The 18,901-nt window shown below is 43.9% G+C and overlaps 1 protein-coding gene across 1 annotated transcript in view; it reads left to right on the top strand.

Annotated features, from left to right (window-relative positions):
* MAP3K3 (mitogen-activated protein kinase kinase kinase 3) overlaps window positions 1–18,901 on the top strand; it is a 41,456-nt gene that overhangs the window by 15,589 nt on the left and 6,966 nt on the right. The window contains exons 2-10 of the mRNA XM_082271994.1: window positions 2,402–2,523; window positions 4,939–4,979; window positions 12,522–12,621; window positions 13,040–13,153; window positions 15,175–15,292; window positions 16,661–16,794; window positions 17,843–17,916; window positions 18,011–18,078; window positions 18,165–18,260. Of these exons, the coding sequence (XP_082128120.1) occupies window positions 2,402–2,523; window positions 4,939–4,979; window positions 12,522–12,621; window positions 13,040–13,153; window positions 15,175–15,292; window positions 16,661–16,794; window positions 17,843–17,916; window positions 18,011–18,078; window positions 18,165–18,260 (867 nt within the window). The remainder of the gene's footprint in view (window positions 1–2,401; window positions 2,524–4,938; window positions 4,980–12,521; window positions 12,622–13,039; window positions 13,154–15,174; window positions 15,293–16,660; window positions 16,795–17,842; window positions 17,917–18,010; window positions 18,079–18,164; window positions 18,261–18,901) is intronic.

Raw genomic sequence — 18,901 nt, 5'->3', positions numbered from 1 at the left:
TTCACTTTGCAAAGAAAACCCCAAAACGTGTAAGAAAAAAAACATTTTCTTGTATGTGATTTGCCTGATTAAAGTCACCTCATGCCCTGGGGAAAATTCCCTTGCAGAGTGAAACAGCCTATTTGCCTTTAGTAAATCACCTCCAATAATGTGCCCACACTTCTGGTGTTATGTTTGTATATTTACTGTGTTCAGTGTCAGGCTTGTAGCCGTGTGGGGCTTGAAATTTCCCTTGCCTGTGCCACTTCCTTCCCTTGTTCTTTGTCACATCCATTTGGAACTGTATGAACCTTAGTCCTCTGACATTTGGCACTTGTTATAAAAATAGAAGTCTTCACAATTCTATGCTACATATTTCTCTAGTGGTATTTTTCAGAAGGGACTAGGTAAAATGGAGTTATTCATACGTGATAATTTTTCTGTAGAGCTGTATATACATGGCTGGTAAAAGTTCTATATCCTGGAGTTTGTTATAACATCTGTCGAGTGCATTTTTATTCCAGGTAGTTTTGATTGGCCACTAATGAAGTATCTCGTACCATTGTGTAGGATGAAAAGATGGTGCTTGGAGGCTGTAGGTGGTGCAGGCTACCTTGGAACTACAAGTCCTATGGAGCATTGCAAGACTCTGACAGCCAAAGGCATGATTGCCAGAGGCATGATGGGATTTGTAGTTTCACAGCTGGAGTGCTGAGGTTGTCTACCCCCTTCCTTTGACAGCAACTGAGTTGGCTCATTTTAGAGTTTTGGGGTCATATTGGATTTCAAGGGTCTAATCTATGCAGAGTAGGGATGGACCGATTATCGGCAAAGACGATTATCGGTGGGCCGATATTGACTTTTGCCAATATCTGTATCGGCCCCGGAACTGCACGATATTGCCAATATTCCAAATATTGCTCATGTAAGGGTAAAATGATGTCACATAGCATAATTTTGTTTACAAATGTGCCACTCACATATGTACAAATTAAAGATCTAAGCAATGCCACATTAGCAGATCTGCTGGCAGATCGGTATCTCTCACCCACTTGCCGTAAGTGATACCGCTCCGTTCGGCATCCACTCAATACTGCTCTGTCTCTCACCCGCTCCATCTCCCACCCACCCGATAATGATCCATCTCTCACCCACTTGCCATAAGTGACACCCGGGTAATACACCTCCGTCTGGCATACGATCTCGGATGTCACGTGGTCACGCCGGGCCTCACCATGCATGTGACCTCCGAGATCGTATGCCAGATGGAACGGTATCACCCGGGTGTCACTTACGGAGAGTGGGTGAGAGATACCGATCTGCCAGCAGATCTGCTAATGTGGAATTGCTTATATCTTTAATTTATACATATGTGAGTGGCATATTCAATAACATTTGTAAACAGAATTATGGTATGTGACATAATTTTACCCTTACATGAGCATCACCACCTAATAGTTGGAGGAGGAGAAGACTAGTCTCGGACCCTGACATAGGATGTACAAAATATCGGCCGATACCGATATGTGATGGTCAAAATATCAGTATCGGCAACGAAAAACCGATATCGGTCGATCCCTAATGCAGAGCAAGATTTTTTTTTTTCCCATAGCACGCTGTCAGGTGATAATGAAACAGACAATGTCATTTGCTGTGTGCGATGGGTCCACTTTTTTTTTTTTTTTTTGTTAATCATTTCCCTGAATAAAGCATACCTGTAGTGGAAGCTGTGCCCAAAAAAGCAGACAAAGGACTAGTCACCAGTATTGCCTTTTGGCTCCCTGTAGCTGATCTTTGCCCCATTAAAGACTTACCATGCCTTGTTCTACAGTGTCTGTGTGAGGGCTGCCATCTTGGTAGAGGCAGGACTTTGCTTCCTCATGTCAGATCTGCCTCTTCCTGATGACTGGTGGGAAATCTAAAGCCAGGGGAGGTGGAAGATGCCTAGATTTACAGAATGAATGAAGTATAAGTAGGGAGATCCTTGTGCTGCATGTCCTCAGGTACGGCATCCTCTCCAGTATAGAAAACTGGAAGCAGCACAGTAGTGACATCACCATATGTCCCCAGACTAGCAGTCAAGAGGCCACGATGCCATAAGATATACAGCTATGTGGTTCTAGAACAGTGATGGCGAACCTTGGCACCCCAGATGTTTTGGAACTACATTACCCATGATATTCATGAACTCTGCAGTGTAGTTGAGCATCATGGGAAATGTAGTTCCAAAATATCTGGGGTCACCATCCCTGTTCTAGAACAGCAGTGCCTAGGCTCAGGAGATGCACTAGAGGAGCTCAGAGCACAAGGTACCAGTTTATCTGCATTTTAATCTTTAAAAAACAAAAAAAACAACAAATTGTATTTTGTGGCACTTGGTCATGTAACTAGGCTGAATTTTCTGTTTTCTGCCTTCTAACAGACGAGCAAGAGGCCCTTAAATCCATCATGAAGGACTTGGTTGCCCTGCAGCTAAGCAAACGCCATCGAACGCCAGTGATTGAGGGAGTGAAGACCAAGGCCTGCAGTCAACCCAACAAACAGGTAAACCTCTGTAGCCTGAAATCGGAGCTCCCTGGAGGAGAGGATTGTAAGACTTTGTACAAAGGGAGTATTCAGAATGCTAGAAGTTCATTGATCATGGTATATGCTGTGGCAGAGCCAGCCGGCCCCCCTTTCCTAAAACACACTAGCCCTTGAGTGATGTGTCTGCATAGTGGGCGGCTTCCCATCCCCCCCCCTCTATTTACTATTTATTGTACCTCTGCATTAGATTTTCCTCCAGCCCCACAATAAGGTCTATAGTTGATCCTACAATTCGCATGATATTAGATTTGTACCTAATTTTGTGAAAGCTAAACTCTGGGGAAGATTAAAAAAAACATGGGGCTGCCCCTATACTGCAAGGGTTAAAGTATAACTAAAGGCAAAACTTCTTCCTTTTTTTTTTTTTTTTTTTTCTTTTGTTCCCCCCTATTTGTCATGTTTATGATTCTATTTGAAAGAAACTCCCAAATTTAGGGTTGACCCCGGAACAATAATGGAGGGTAAATTTTCCAGTGGCAATACTAGATCTAGTGACAGCCGGGGATTGTAGGGGTTTCCTCTCACTTCCTGTTTTGGCTATGGGAGAGGAAGTGAAGGGAAATCTCCCCAATGGGGCATAGATGGCAAAAAAAAAGTAACTGACGGGTTATAACCCTTTACAGTTTAAACTACAGAGATCCTGTGCTTGATCAAATGGAGTGACATTACTACTGGGAAGCTGTCAACACCACAAACCATATGTCCCCTTTTATCTAAAACGGTAATGGTTATTGATGAGAAATTAAAATGAAAGTGCTGTGCTCCCCACAAATACACAATATTATGTAAGTATGCAAAAAAATTAATAATTAGATGATATCAAAACAAACTTTCTACAACCAAATAATCATTCAGTGTAGCAACATATTACACTTATTTAATAAACTGTGTCCATTGAGAAAAACAATAACCCTCCTTTAGGCTATGTTCACATGTGGGCGTAGCGGATCACGGGCAGGATCGCTGTGATCCGGAATCATTGCAAATCGCGGGACGCCTGTGCGATGCCCGTGATTTGCAATGGCACCCACAACGCTGTGCGATGTTGCCGCGATTTCCGCCGAATCGTGGTAACATTGCGCAAACAGAATCGCGGGACGCATGACGCCCAAAAAGGTACAGGAGCTTCTTTTGTGCGTCATGCGTCCCGCGATTCTGTTTGCGCGATGTTACCGCGTTTCGGCAGGCGGAAATAGCGGCAACATCGCACAGCGTTTGGGGTGCCATTGCAAATCACGGGCATCGCACAGGCGTCCCACGATTCGCAATGATTCCGGATCGTGGGCAGAATCGCATTGATTCTTCCCGTGATCCGCTAATTTAAGTGATTCCTGAATTTTTTTTTTTTTTTTTTTTTTTTTTTAAACATTCGGCCAAACCACACTAGGGATAACTTTTCTGCTGTTTGGTCATCTCAATTAAGGATTTGCTAAATCTAGAGCACTCAGAGTCTGGTGCAGCTGTCCATGGTAGACAATCAACTGCTAGCTTCAGCTTGTTCAATTAAAGGAGTTGTAGTCTCAAGGTTTTTCACCTTAATGCATTCTGTTCATTAGGTGAAAAACCTTGGTTGTAGCACCCCCCAGACCCCCCCCCCCCCCCCAATGAGCATAAGTCCAGCAACTCCAGCCACTGTCTCAGGTCCTCATTAGATAGATTGATAGCAGCAGGAGCCATTAGCTCCCGCTGCTGTCAATTAATTCCAGTGACACGAGAGCAGGGGTTGGGGCCGAGTCCCGCTGTCTGTGTCAATGGACGCAGTAGCAGGACTCGGGAGCCCCCATGGAAAGCCCGATGAAGATGAGGGGCCGGAAGCGAGGCCGGGGCACCCCAGAGGAGGAGGAGGATCAGGGCTGCTCTGTGCAATACCCTTGCACATAACAGGTAAGTATAACATGTTTGTTTTTTAACCACATAGGAACCGCCCACCGAGTATTTACATTGCTACTTTGACGTTAAATACCGCGGTTATGGCAGCAGATTGCTGCCATAACCCCGGTATTTGTTTAAACAGTGGGCGCTCCGCTTTGTCATAAAAGTGGTCCCTGGATCACTTTTTTGAGCGGCGGGAGAGGTGCCCCCTCCCACTGCTTACCGGTGCTGTCGGTAGCAGAGAAAACGATCCGGTCTTTTCCCCTCCTAGACAGGAAGTCAAGTGAGGGCAAGCTGGCCCCCACTCAATGGCCTTGAAGGACCAGAGCGACGTTGTACGTGTGAACAGATCATAAGGAAATGCTGGCAGGTGATGGAAGTACATACCAGTTGATATGATAAATATTTTCTGAAATAAATGAGAACATCCATATTGTGGCTCTTTATATAGAATATGTAAAAATGTTGAAAGTCTACATAAATTGTATGTCTCTGTTGCAGAATGACGTGCGGATAAAGTTTGAACACAGCGGAGAGAGGCGGTGAGTGGGGTTACAATGAAGCAGTTGTGATGTTAAAGCATTGATCTCCTGTTCACACAGAGGCAGAGTTTGCAGCTGATGACTATTTGTTTTATTATATGATCAGTTATGTATTTCCCTCTAGCAATCCGATTCATGCACTGGACCTGGTAGCTGGAGGTGGAAAATTGTAATGGACTTGGATGGTATGAGCAGTTTGAGTGTCAAAACACATGGAGGCTGAAAATGTCCTTGCACTTATAGCAACCCTTAAGGGACCGGTTTCTTTTTTTAGTGTCTGTTTCTCATAGGAACCAGATCCCAGTTGTCGGGCTTCTAGTCCTGGTTAGAAACTTAACCACGAACCACTTGCCGACTGCCGCAAGTACATATACTGCGGCGGTCAGCCCCTCACATATATATACGTCACTAGCCTGTGAGGCTCTGGGGAGCGAGACCCCCCCCCCCCCCCCGGGCATGTGAGCGGCGGACGCGATGTCCGCCGGTTACTCGGCAATCGTCGGCGCAGCGGGAGAAAGGCAGGCGGCTGATGTAAACAAGCCGCCTGTCATTCTCCCCTGTGTAGAAACAGTGATCATACGGTTCTACTATGTAGAACCGTTGATCACTGTTCCTACACCTCAAGCCACAGCCAATCACAGTTAGAATCACGCCCCTAGGGGGGGACACCATCCCTCCCTCTCAAAAAAAGTTAACCCCTTCACTGCCAGTGTAATTTTACAGTAACAGTGCATATGTATAGCACTGATTACTGTAGAAATGTCACTGGTAACCCCAAAAATGTCAGTCAAGGGTCCGATCTGTCCGCGCAATGTTGCAGTAGCGCAAATAAAATCGCAGATAGCCGCCATTACGCGTTAAAAAAACAACAAAAATGACAAAAATCTTTCCCTTTTGTTAGTAAATGCGATAACTTTTGCGCAAACCAATCAAAATACGCTTTTTGCAGATTTTTTTTTTTTTTTACCAAAGATATGGAGCATAAAACAAATTGGCCGAAAATGTTAAAATTTTGATTTTTACATTTTTTTTTTTTTTTTTTTGGGGGGGAATTTCATATAAAAAAATGTGAAAAATATTGTTGTTTTTGCAAAATTGACGCTCTTTTTTTGTTTATAGCGCATGATCAAAAAAATCGCACAGGTGATCAAATGCCACCAAAAGAAAGCTCTGTTTGTGGGGAAAAAAAGGACGTCAAATTTGTTTAGGTACAGCGTCGCACGACCGCGCAATTGTCACGCAGTGCCGAATCGCAAAATAGGCCCTGGTCAGGAAGGGGGTAAAATCTTCCGGGGCTTAAGTGGTTAATATGATCAGTTATGCATTTCCCTCTAGCAATCCGATTCATGCACTGGACCTGGTAGCTGGAGGTGGAAAATTGTAATGGACTTGGATGGTATGAGCAGTTTGAGTGTCGAAACGCATGGAGGCTGAAAATGTCCTTTCACTTATAGCAACCCTTAAGAGACCAGTTTCTTTTTTAGTGTCTGTTTCTCATAGGAACCAGATCCCAGTTATCGGTCTTCTAGTCCTGGCTAGAAAGTCAAGCAGAAGAGATCTGTACATGGCGGTAGTTTATAGAAGGCAGATGTGCTGAGGGTTGCAGTGTGACTTATTGAAAGCTGGGATTCCGGTTTCCTCTCGCCTCTCATGATTTCCTCTTCTGCCCCTGACCTCAGAGCACCTGCAGCCTGTCCTATATTCCAGAATACCTGGTCCTTGGTCACACTTCCCACCGCTGTGCATAGGTGTGAATCCTGCTTCGTGTGGGGTCTGCTTTCTAATGATTCATATGTGCATGAAGAAGTTGGGAGGTGGTGATAAAATTAGAAAAAAAAATGCATATAGTCCAGGAACCAATCCAGTCCCATGTTATTATGAATGGCCTTATTGTGAACTGGCCCTGGCTCGCATCTATCTCTAACCTGACGTTCCCTCCTTTTACGGGGTTTACATTTGCAGACAGGAGTCGGGGAAGTGGCCTCGCGGCTTCTCCATGGCTGCCAGGTCTGACCACAAGAATGCAAGATGGCTGAGGACAGAGCAGGAAGGATTTATAGGCTGGAGATCGCTCCCTGTTTCTGGCTTAGGCCTCTCTCCGCCTGACCTGAGCGGAGCACTTCCTAATAGAAGTGGAGGGTTGAGCTGAGAGAACGCAGACCCTATGTCCTGGATATTAGGAGTCTCCCATGTGGTTTCCTCTGCTTTCAGAGAAATGCATCAGTTAAAGGCTTAATAAAACTCTTACATTGTAGATGTCCAGTGAAAGGCTTTTAGATAAAAACTGTATGGATCTGCCAGCAATATTCTGGCTGAAACTTGGTGTCAAACAAGGGCTGCAAGCATCAAGACAGGACTCTAGAGCCTCGGTATGGAAGAGTTGTGTTGCTTTTCCTGAGGAATATGGCTCAAATTGCTCAGTTGGCTGGGAACACGCCATACTTCAGGGGATGAGGAATTGACGCTAATGCAATCGCCGTAAAAGAGTCATCACTCTGAAGCTGGCCTGTCACTTTAAACTAAAGATCTAATATATCTTCTACGCACAAATACAAACGCACTGTTGATCAGCTCCTTACACCTGGTTAATGCTTGTTCATTAGCAGTATCATTTCTTAACTTTCCTGGGCTAAGCAGTGGCTGGCAAATTAACATTCAGGGGTCTATTTATAACCCAAAAACACAGCTGTTATAATCAATGTATTTTGCCCAATATGTTTATTTCCTGTGATCATCAGCTCCATCTAGTGGCCATAATGCAGTATTTTCCTGAATTATTTTAAAGTGGTTGTAAATTTCCTATAATGTTTGTACCTATAGGTAAGCCTATGATGAGGCTTACCTAGAGGTACTGTAAATATCTCCTAAACTTGCACCGTTTAGGAGATATTTACATTGCATGCAGCCGATTGATGTCATCGGCGCATGCGCTCTGAAGAAACGCCCCCCCCCCCAGTTTCTTCAGAGCCCTGTGCCATGACCGGCGGCTCCCGTGCGTGGGAGTGACTTCACGTGGCTCTGGCCAGTAGCACAGCCGGATTCCGCAGACCCGGAAGGAAGATGGGTGCGGCCTCCAGCGGGGACGATGCAGGATTCGTTTGCAGTTAAGTGTCACATAATGTGCTAGTATGCGGTTCATACTAGCACATTATGCATTTACTTTGCAGGTAACCAAAAAGAAAAAACAAATTCCAGACTGTACTTACTTTTTAACCACTTGCCGACCGCCGCACTATTTACGGCAGCGGTCAGCCCCTCATAGGCAAAGCGACGTAGGGCTACGTCGCTAGCCTGTGAGGCTCTAGGGAGCGGACTCTCCCGCGCGTGTGCCCGGCAGACCCGATCGTCCGTTACATCGGGAGAAAGGCAGGCGGCTAATGTAAACAAAGCCGCCTGTCATTCTTCCCTGTGTAAGAATGGAGATCACACGGTTCTGCTATGTAGGATCAACAATCAACATTTTATCATTTTTAGTTTTCCTGCTGCTAGCATTAGTACATAGATAGATAAGTATATCAGATTTACTTGTTTAAAACTTTTTTTTGTACATTTTCTTAGTTACTTCCTGTTTTTTTGCCTAGGCAAATTATGTCATACATCCCTGGAGTCTCGAGGAGAGGGGGAGGGGTTTTCTCAGCTAAGCTCACACTCCTGCATGCATACTTGAGCTAAGGGCAGGAAGTAAATGCTGCATGAATCATTTGCCCTTACTTAAGATGGCCAAAGTCAGAAATGCTAGGGGGTGTTTATCAAAGTGATTTCTCACCAAAGTAAAGCATGGAGACATGGATGGATGGGGAAGTTTACTTGGACTAATAAAAATGAATTGAATAGCGCTGTTAGTTTGTTGTACTCGGATGCAGTGAAGATCCGCTTTAATTAAGATAACACATTTTGGCCACTAGATGGAGCTGACGATCATAGGAAATAAACATATTGGGCAAAATATGGTTGGTGGTCATGACTGCCCTGGGAATGCGTAAGACATACTGTTTGTCTTACAAGGCTGTCTTTGAAATGCATTGTTTTCCTACATGGACTATGGCATGAAGACTATAAACCCCTAGAATATTCGGTTTCATTTGTTTTTGAGTGTTTTCTGAAAATAAAGGAGGAACAATCCTTGCTAAGCTCTGTACAGACAACAAATTAGAAACCTAAAACAAACAAAAAAGAGGGGGGTGGGGGTGCTTTGCATAAAATAAAGAAAAGAGGCATAAAATGTAATGAAATATGCCATCTTTGAGGACCCATAAGCACTTACAAGTAGGGAGATCCCTCCTGTAGCCTAATATAAACCAGGAATTCTGTGTATAATTGCAAGAAAACCATTGAGAAGACAACTTGTCAGGACCGCCAAACTTACGGTACCCCTTAAATATTCTGTAAATGCCACGGCTTGCCAACCTAGATAACATTTTTCAGCTTTCATCATCCACCCAAAAAAAAGATGATGCCGTTTTACCTGCCCATGATCCTTCTGTCCTAACGAAGTGTTTTCTGTCACAAATAGTTTGACATTCAAGAGTCTATATTCCAATATACAACTATACAGGAAGCCAGGATATTGTTATTATACAGGGTTTATATAGCACCAACAGGTTATGCAGCACTTTACAATATAAAAGGAAGAGAGTACAGTTACAATACAAGAGGGTTAAGAGGGCCCTGCTCATAAGAGCTTACAATCTAATAGATTAGACAAAGTATGCAGCAAAACAGATTGTTGTGATTTTTTTTTTTGGGGGGACACACATTAAACAAATACTGAGGTTCACCTTTTAGCCCTGGTTCACGCCAGTGCAATTTGTCATGCGATTTAACACTTCAAAATTGCATGACAAGTCGCATACCATTTCTGGCAATGGAACCATTCAAATTGTTGCGACTCAGAAAAAGTTTCCTGCACTACTTTTTTTGCAATTTCATTGCGAATTGCATTGACTTCTGTTTAAATAAAGTCACAAGCCGCAATGAAGGGGGAGGTGCAAAGCTCACTGATCTGAGGCTTTGAAACCACCTCTGCAGCCGCGCTAGTGTGAACTAGGGGCGGTTCACACCACTTGCAGTCCAGTGCGTGTTTTTTTTTTTTTTTTTTTTTGCATACATTTTTAAAAAAAAAAAATGAACAGTAGATTACATGGATTTCATGGGCATAGTTCACATCAATGCAGCACATTCCAGTACAGTCAACTAAAGTATAACATGGCACATTTTCTTCTGCAAGGAACTGCATTGGAACATGACAAAACACATCAAAAACACACCGGACTACATCCAAACGCATCAAAAATGCCCCAGAAACACTGGCATGCATTGAAACCGTATCAAAAACGCTTCTGGATTGCACCAGCTCTTAGCCCTTTTTCTGCCCTTTACATTTTCTTACCTCCGGTGGCTGGACCATTTTTTTTTAAAAAAAATTCAGATTTTGGTTTACTTTTTCTTCCTGCTTTGAGCGTTTGGAAAATCCTCCCAAACCATTCATTTTCTGAAAGCACGGGACCAGTAGAAGGAAAGACAGTGCTGCTAATTGCGTACATCCTGCGATCGCTGTGCCAATGTTTATCAAATCAGTGACACGTTTGTTATGAATGGCTGCTATCTGGCTGATCATGGCTGTGTATTAGGAGAGCCTAGGGGACCCTTCTGCTATATTTTCTGGGTTGCTGAAGGGAGCTTAAGCGTTTAACAGAAGAGAATGCAGTTACAGTAAGAGCCGGTTCACACTACTCCGACTTGTCAGGCGACTTGGTCGTCTGACAAGTAGCGCTCCATGCTGTGCAATGGAACCTTTCTAATCAGAGCGACTCAAGTTGCTCCGACTTAGAAAAAGGTTTCTGCACTACTTTTGGGCGAAGTTGGAGCGATTTCCATTGACTTCTATTATGAGAAGTCGTTTGCAAGCCGCGATGAAGTCGTGCTGCATGGGCAGCTTCAAAGTCGCCCAAAGTCGGGGCAACTGAGTCGTGGTAGTATGAACCGGCTCTAAAGGCCCGTACACACGATAAGAAAATCTGAAGGGAAATTTCGTCCGACAACCGATCTGCCGATTTTCGGATTGTTAGTATGGTGCTTTCGACAGCCGACTCCGACTTTTCGGCTGACAAAATTCTGATGTGCAGGCTATAAAATTTTTGTTGTTCGTAATACAACGTCCGATTTTCGTCTCATTAGTACAGATTTAGATGGAAAAAAATCTTAAGAGCAAGACTAGGCATGCTCAGAGACGAAAGAACACATAGAAAGCAATCCAACACATGACATCACTTCTGAAGTAGAATTCTGTCGTACGGGAAAATTTGCATGAAAAAAACCTCTTCACTTTCCACATCAGACTAGCATGCCACAAAAAACGGACGACAGATCGTTCCATAATCTGATCGTGTGTACGGGGCTTTAGGGTTACTGGGTTGGCCTTAATCCCCCTCCTGTAACCTTTACAGCGGTGGCAGTGAAAGGGGTAAACAAAACAAATCATGTTAATGGTTGTGGTGGGCAGCAGCTCTGCTTTTGCTCATTTCCACTATAGTTTTGCAGTGAGTGTAGAGACGCATCTGCTTGTGTAGACAACCACTGAAACCTCTCAGTTCTGTAGTTATTCTGTTTTTATCACCGTCTTCCCTCTCCTATACTGACCTTTCCTGTGGAATAGCATTGTATGAAAATGGCGAGGCGGTGGAACAGGCTTTCTGCTGGCTTTATTTAGTGTATTTCATACAGCTCTGTTCTCAGCAGTTTGGAAATGGGCAGAACTAAACAGATTATTCTGGACATTGGAAGTACAATTAAATAAAAACTATACCATTGGGGAAAAAAAAACACATCTGGGGAAAAAAAGGCTTAATCCATTCCTGTGTGTGGGGGTGCCTTCACGGTCTTTAAGAGCTCCAGCAAGAAGATTTTTCTACATTCAACACCCTATTGGGTGTTGGATGCCGATTCTCCGCGACCAGGCCAGACCTGTCCTCCTTATTGGACACTATTCCAGGTTTCTGGACACATAATTCAACCTGAAAGCCGTGCTGGATCACTGTCCATAAATGCTGGCAGGCAGGGAAGAGCGTTCATAAAAGAAGAAATTAATAGGGTCTCTTCTGCCATAAAAAAACCTACCTCCTAGCATTTTTATTTATTTTTTTGATTTATTTAACTTGAAGAACAAGGAACATGCATACAGGCATATGCCACATTCTCAGCTTAACACCTATTAATGATCAAGCATTTTCCTGGACAGCAAATGCATTGCTTGCCTAGACCCACCAAGGGCAAAACAGACCATATTCTCTTGGCCTAGCTATGTTTGGAATATGACAGGCTTTTATCATGCCGCTTGGCGCATCATTTGAGATAACGCACGTAAACCCATAAAAATGTACATTGGAAAAAAAAAAAAAAGCATAAAATTGGAAGCACACAGATGTGAAGCTAGCCTAAATATTTGTGCAGTGTATTTTTATATAGTCTTTAGAGACCTCCTTTCTATGGCTGGGTGTTCTTTTCTTTCTAAAGTTGTATTCATGACGAACATTATTCTTCCAGGATCCTGCAGTTTCCTCGTCCTGTGAAGTTTGAAGATGTGGAACAGAAAGTGAAGATGGTGTTTGGTCAGCAGATGGACCTTCATTACATGAACAATGAGGTGAGCATGCTGCCAGTGCAAACCTTAAACCCACCAATGTATGAAGGCAGTTCATTTGCTCTAGCCAGCTTGACCTCAGAATGCTTTTATGCCTTTCCATGCACTTCCATTCATTTCTTTATTACTCACTAAGAGCCACAAACATTGCAGTGACAGAGTTCAGCTGAACTTGAGAAGATATACTTTTTATAGAAGTACAGTATTTCCGAATGATGAATCCTGGTGTAAATGGTGCACTATACACTCTACTCTCCTAACCAGTCCTTCAGTGGTACGACATATGTCAAGTCATTGGAACATATTTCATGACGTGTGCAGTATACCTGCATGTATTTCATGTTGTACTGGTTCATGTTACTGGTTAGGAACAGAAAATCCCATGTTGTGCTGGATCTGACCTTTATCTGTCTTCTTGCAGCTCTCTATCCCCCTCAGAAGTCAGGATGACCTTGACAAAGCCGTGGATCTTTTGGATCGCAGCTCCAGCATGAAAAGTCTTCGCATTCTCCTCATCTCTCATGACAAGAACAATGTAAGACCTATTTTTTTATTTTAACCAAAGGATCATTTTATAGTAATCTCTGGCATTATCAAAGATTTGATGCATTTTGAGCTTTAGGTTAAAGATACACTAAACCGCAATGACCACTCTAAAGCTGAACTCTAGACAAATATTAAAGCTGAATTCCAGGAATTCAGCTCCTTTGTAAAAAGCGAAGGCACACTATGAGTTAAGTCCAAGGAGGTGCATGACATCTCCTGAACTTCTCTCTAATATTTACATCTGACCGTTTTATTGCACTCCTGGAAGACGGTTATCACTGAATTTCTGTGAGACCAACGCTGATGCTTCAGGTCTAAGCATCTTCAACAGAGTCAGTGCAGCTGTAATGGGATAGACCGATATGTTTTTTTCAGGGCCGATAGGTTGTGACCAATATATAGCTATCGGTATCGGCCAATATGGGCCGATATTTTGTACATCCTATGTCAGGGTTCGAAACTAGTCTTCTCCTCCAACCATTAGGTGGTGATGGTCATGTAAGGGTAAAATTATGTCACATAGCATAATTTCGTTTACAAATGTTATTGAATATGCCACTCACATATGTACAAAAGATATAAGCAATTCCAAATTTGCAGATCTGCTGGCAGATCGTTATCTCTCACCCACTTGCCGTAAGTGATACCCGGGTCATACCGCTCCGCTCCGTTCGGCATCCACTCAATACCGCTCCGTCCCTCACCCACTCCATCTCCCACCCACCCGATACCGCTCCGTCTCTCACCCACTTGCCCTAAGTGACACCCAGGTGATACCGCTCCGTCCTGCATGCGATCTCGGAGACGGAGCGGTATCAGGTTAGGGACGGAGCGGCATTGAGTGGATGCCGAACGGAGCGGTATCACCTGGGTATCACTTACGGCAAGTGGGTGAGAGATGCAGATCTGCTAATGTGGAATTGCTTATATATTTTGTAAATATGTGAGTGGCATACACAATAACATTTGTAAACGGAATTATGCTATGTGACATAATTTTACCCTTACATAAGCAATATTTGGAATATCGGCAAAAGTGAATATCGGCCCTCCGATAATCGGCTTTGCCGATAATCAGTCGATCGCTAATGCACCCCTCTCCACTCCTTTTTACTATTCACAGAATCCTTTTTCACAAAATACAAAGGCTTCTCTGAATGTGCAGCAGAGGGGAGGGCAAAGCTGCTCTGTATGCGTCTTTCTCTCTCTCTCAGCTGCTAGTGTATGCTTTGGCAGAGCCATAATCCTGTCAGATATACGTAATAGAGATAAGTTCAGGAGATGTCATACACCATATTGTGCCTGCACTTTTTACAAAGTGAATGAATTTCTGGAATTCAGCTTTAAAGACCTAAACAAGGTGTGCCCATTCAGACAAAGTGCATTTGTGGGGTCAGGTGCTGATGTTGGATGAAAAGACCAGCCTCACAATCTGCAATTAGTTCCAAAGATATTTAGTAGTGTTGAGATTGGGGCTCTGTACAGACCACTCAAGTTTCTTTACACCAAACTCCTCAAACCATGTCTTTATGGATCTGACTTTGTACACAGAGCAGTGATACTGGAACAGAGAAAGGCCTTCACCAAACTGCAAGGTTGGATGTTCATGATTGTCTAAAATGTCTTTGTATGCTGTGGCATTAACTGTGCCCTTGGTCAAAACACCTGAACACCTAGTCATTTGAGGAGGATGGGGTATCCACACACTTTATGTAGTTTATTATTAGGCTTTCTGCTATACTGAAGTGTAGTAGTGAGTAATTGGTGTATGGCAAGAACATGTGCAGAGCTCACGCTCTTTATTTCTTTTGTGTATAAGGTCCATTTTGTTTCTCAAAATGTTTACTGGGGTGTATAAGGAGGCCCCCATAAGTGTGTACCCCTCTGGACAGGGAGAGTGAGTTATTTTTTTTTAGCTTGGTGTCCTAGGAAGTATGACTTCTTTTGTATCCAGTCATAAGAGCTATAAAGGAACAGTCAAAAAATATTAACTCCTATCCTTTTTTCTAGACATCGTCGCCCCATTCTGGGCCTCCGAAACAAGTGCGGATAAAGGCTTCACAATCTTTGGGAGACGTGAACACCGCTTACCATTCTGCAGAGTCGCGCAGCCGTCACCTGTCTGTCAGTAAGTCATGTGGTGTTTTGCCATGGTCCTCACATGATTCCTCACATCGTAGTGGTAAATATGTTGTAACAAACCTGAGAAATCTCTGTAACCTCTTGCTAACCAAGTATGGTCAGTATGTACGGTGAGCTGCACATATGCGTCCATGGTGGACAAGTGTACTCTCAGCACAGTGCGTCCATGGGGGCTAAGGCATTTGTGCTGAGAGTACATTCGCTGCACTCCCATCACAGTGCATCCACGGTGGCAAAGGTTTCTGTGCTAAGAGTGCACTCTCAGCACAGTGCGTCCATGGTGGCTAAGGCATCTGTGCTGACAGTACACTCACTGTGCACTCCCAGCACAGTGCGTCCATGGTGGCTAAGGCATCTGTGCTGACAGTACACTCACTGTGCACTCCCAGCACAGTGCGTCCATGGTGGCCACGGTTTCTGTGCTGAGAGTACACTCACTGCACTCCCAGCACAGTGCGTCCATGGTGGCCAAGGTTTCTGTGCTGAGAGTACACTCACTGCACTCCCAGCACAGTGCGTCCATGGTGGCTAAGGCATCTGTGCTGACAGTACAGTCACTGTGCACTCCCAGCACAGTGCGTCCATGGTGGCTAAGGCATCTGTGCTGACAGTACACTCACTGTGCACTCCCAGCACAGTGCGTCCATGGTGGCCAAGGTTTCTGTGCTGAGAGTACACTCACTGCACTCCCAGCACAGTGCGTCCATGGTGGCTAAGGCATCTGTGCTGACAGTACAGTCACTGTGCACTCTCAGCACAGTGCATCCATAGTGGCCAAGGTTTCTGTGCTGGGAGTTCTCTCACTGTACTCCCAGCACAGTGCATCCATAGTGGCCAAGGTTTCTGTGCTGGGAGTACTCACTGCACTCCCAGCACAGTGCATCTATGGTGGCCAAGGTTTCTGTGCTGAGAGTACACTCACTGCACTCCCAGCACAGTGCGTCCATGGTGGCCAAGGTTTCTGTGCTAAAAGTACACTTATGGGGACTTCCAGCACAGTGATTGAGCGTTCAAAGACAGCTCCCAATCTCTTTATTAATAGGACCTCAAGGGATGGGCTCCCAATCATGTGTCCACTGTGACCGCCAATCACAGTGATCACATGATCAGGAAGTGTATCCTGTCCTCTGACATAAAGACACAGTTAAAGGGCTGCTGGGAGGGGACTGAAAAGGGGCTTTGATGATTGCTCTTTGTGTCTTTATTCCTGTCAGTGGAAATAGAAAAAGGCAAGGTGAGAAAATTGAGCAGAGTAGTTTGGATTTCATGTTCTAGGTTTCAGATTCAGAATCAAACATGTATGATGACCTTTTTTGAAAATTGTTTTTTTTTTTTATACCCTCTTTATTCTCAGGTTCACAGAATGCAGGCCGCAGCTCACCACCTCCCGGCTATGTCCCAGAGAGGCAGCAGAGGATAGCTCGTCAGGGATCTTATACTAGCATTAACAGCGAGGGAGAGTTCATCCCTGAGACCAGTGACCAGTGTGTAAGTGTGGAGACTGCATGGCTAATTTCTTAGCAAAATACCTTTGTAGGAATCCCTAGATGGAAGAAACCAGACCACCTGACCATTCTGGGGCATTGACATCACTCACACTGAAACCGATTCAGATTCAGCTACAAAGGTGTACTTTTATGAACGGGTGAATTTTTTTCTCTGTTGGCTTCTCTGCAGTTCTCCGGGGAAAATGATCACCTCTGGCACCCTTTTTATGAAGCGGAGAACTTCAGTTCTCCCAGGGTGATCAGAGGAGAGAACTGTTTTCTCGGAGATCTGTGTAGAAGTGAATGGAAGCGCCTGTAATCTCGTGAGACAAAGCGAGATTACAGTAGTATGAAAATCCCTTGCGCGCTTTAACAAGCAGTGATAAATTCACTGCTGAGTACACGATCCCCACTAATGTTAATAAATAATAGTCCCCTTACATAAATAAATAAATATATATATATACTGAATACACACATGCATATATATATATATATATATATATATATATATATATATATATATATATATATATAGCAGGGGGACATGATTACTGTGTTGGGGGGTCTGAACAAGAAAGAAGGAAGTCAATAATCTGCCTTCTTCCCCCTCAGTTCTCCCCCTATTTGGTCTTCACTCCCCGCTTCACAAGCTCCAGGCTGGTGAACCCGGGAGTGTGAATTCTGGCACAGATCGCCAGTGAAGTGCGGAGATCGCAGCTTCATGACCTGGCTGTTTCTGTGTCAGGCAATGACAGATTCCCGTGTGAAGAGATGATCAGCGAAGAACATGTTCTCCACTGATCATTTCTGTTTCATAAACTGAGAATGATCGGAAATGAGCTGTGATCAGCAGGATCACTGCTCATCTCCATTTCATAAAAGGACACCAAAATGTGCATGGGGCCTGGTGATTTTAGGAAAATGGCTTACATCTGATGCTTCTTACATGGCCATTTTGTGCCACAACAGATGTATTTATTAGCACAATACACCGGCATGCCCCTTTCTCACTGTAATTTTCTTCCTGTGTTGTATTTTAAATACAGATGTTGGATCCACTGAGTAGTACAGAGAATTCCATATCTGGGAGTTGTCAATCCTTAGATCAGTCTGAGGACAGGTAATTGGTTGTATTCTGTGCTTTCCTAAATATGTACTGATTCCGGCCATAGTGCTGTGTTGTACTGACTTATGCTTTGTGTGTTTCCTCAAAGTCCCTCCTTCAGAAAGTCTCGGATGTCTCGGGCTCAGAGCTATCCAGACAACAGGCAAGATTTCTCAGGTACAAAAATAAAGCTTTGTATTTAGCATTCTTCTCACAGAGAGGTGGCGATCTGACAGGCGACTGATGCTTTATTTCTTTCATAGCAGATCGAGAGAACCAGTTATATGATAAAGCAGGGAAGGGAGGAACTTACCCTCGAAGATATCATGTATCCGTTCACCACAAAGATTACAATGATGGTGAGTGCTCTGACCCCAGACGTGGCTTGTGGTTGAGGCCTTGCACCAGGCACATCCCTGACTATGGCTATTGAGGGCTATTGAATCCTGTTTTGTCAGGCAGTCCAGAGTCTCTATAAGTTGGTTCAACTATTTCTGTGCTTCTCTGCAGCTAGATTTCTTTTTTACCAGTGTTCACTGTATTATTCTGCTTTGACTGGGCCTGTTTATCAAAACTCCCAAAGCAAAGAAGTTATGAGGAGCTGCCATTGATGGCTTGTTTTTGAAGGCGCAATCCTTCTAGCTTCACAACTTGGTAAGTCCGTGACTTGCAGCAAGCATGCAGCTAGTGAATTGTCAGGCCCATGAAATGTACTTACTTTTTGTGGGTCAGGGACTCGCCATGTAGTGAAGCCAGGATGATGGCACCTTCAAAAACAAGTCCTCAATGGCAGCTTCCATACTGCCAGGTATATTGTAAGCTTCCTATGTTTTGACAGGTACTGGAGGAAAGCAAGCTGACAATAACAGGTCTGTTTTTCCTATCCTGACCTTTTTAAAACCTTTTAAACCCTAAAACTGAGCTAGGAGTTTTTTACATGAGTATATTTGTATTAAAAATGAATGCAAATTTTGGTGCAGTTAATTTTAAGGTTGCTAAA

Source organism: Pelophylax lessonae, assembly GCF_965119305.1.
Source record: "Pelophylax lessonae genome assembly, chromosome: 11".
NCBI classification, from domain to species: Eukaryota; Metazoa; Chordata; class Amphibia; order Anura; family Ranidae; genus Pelophylax; species Pelophylax lessonae.
Note: the sequence above shows the minus strand (reverse complement) of the source record. Positions and strands in the feature narration are given on the sequence as shown.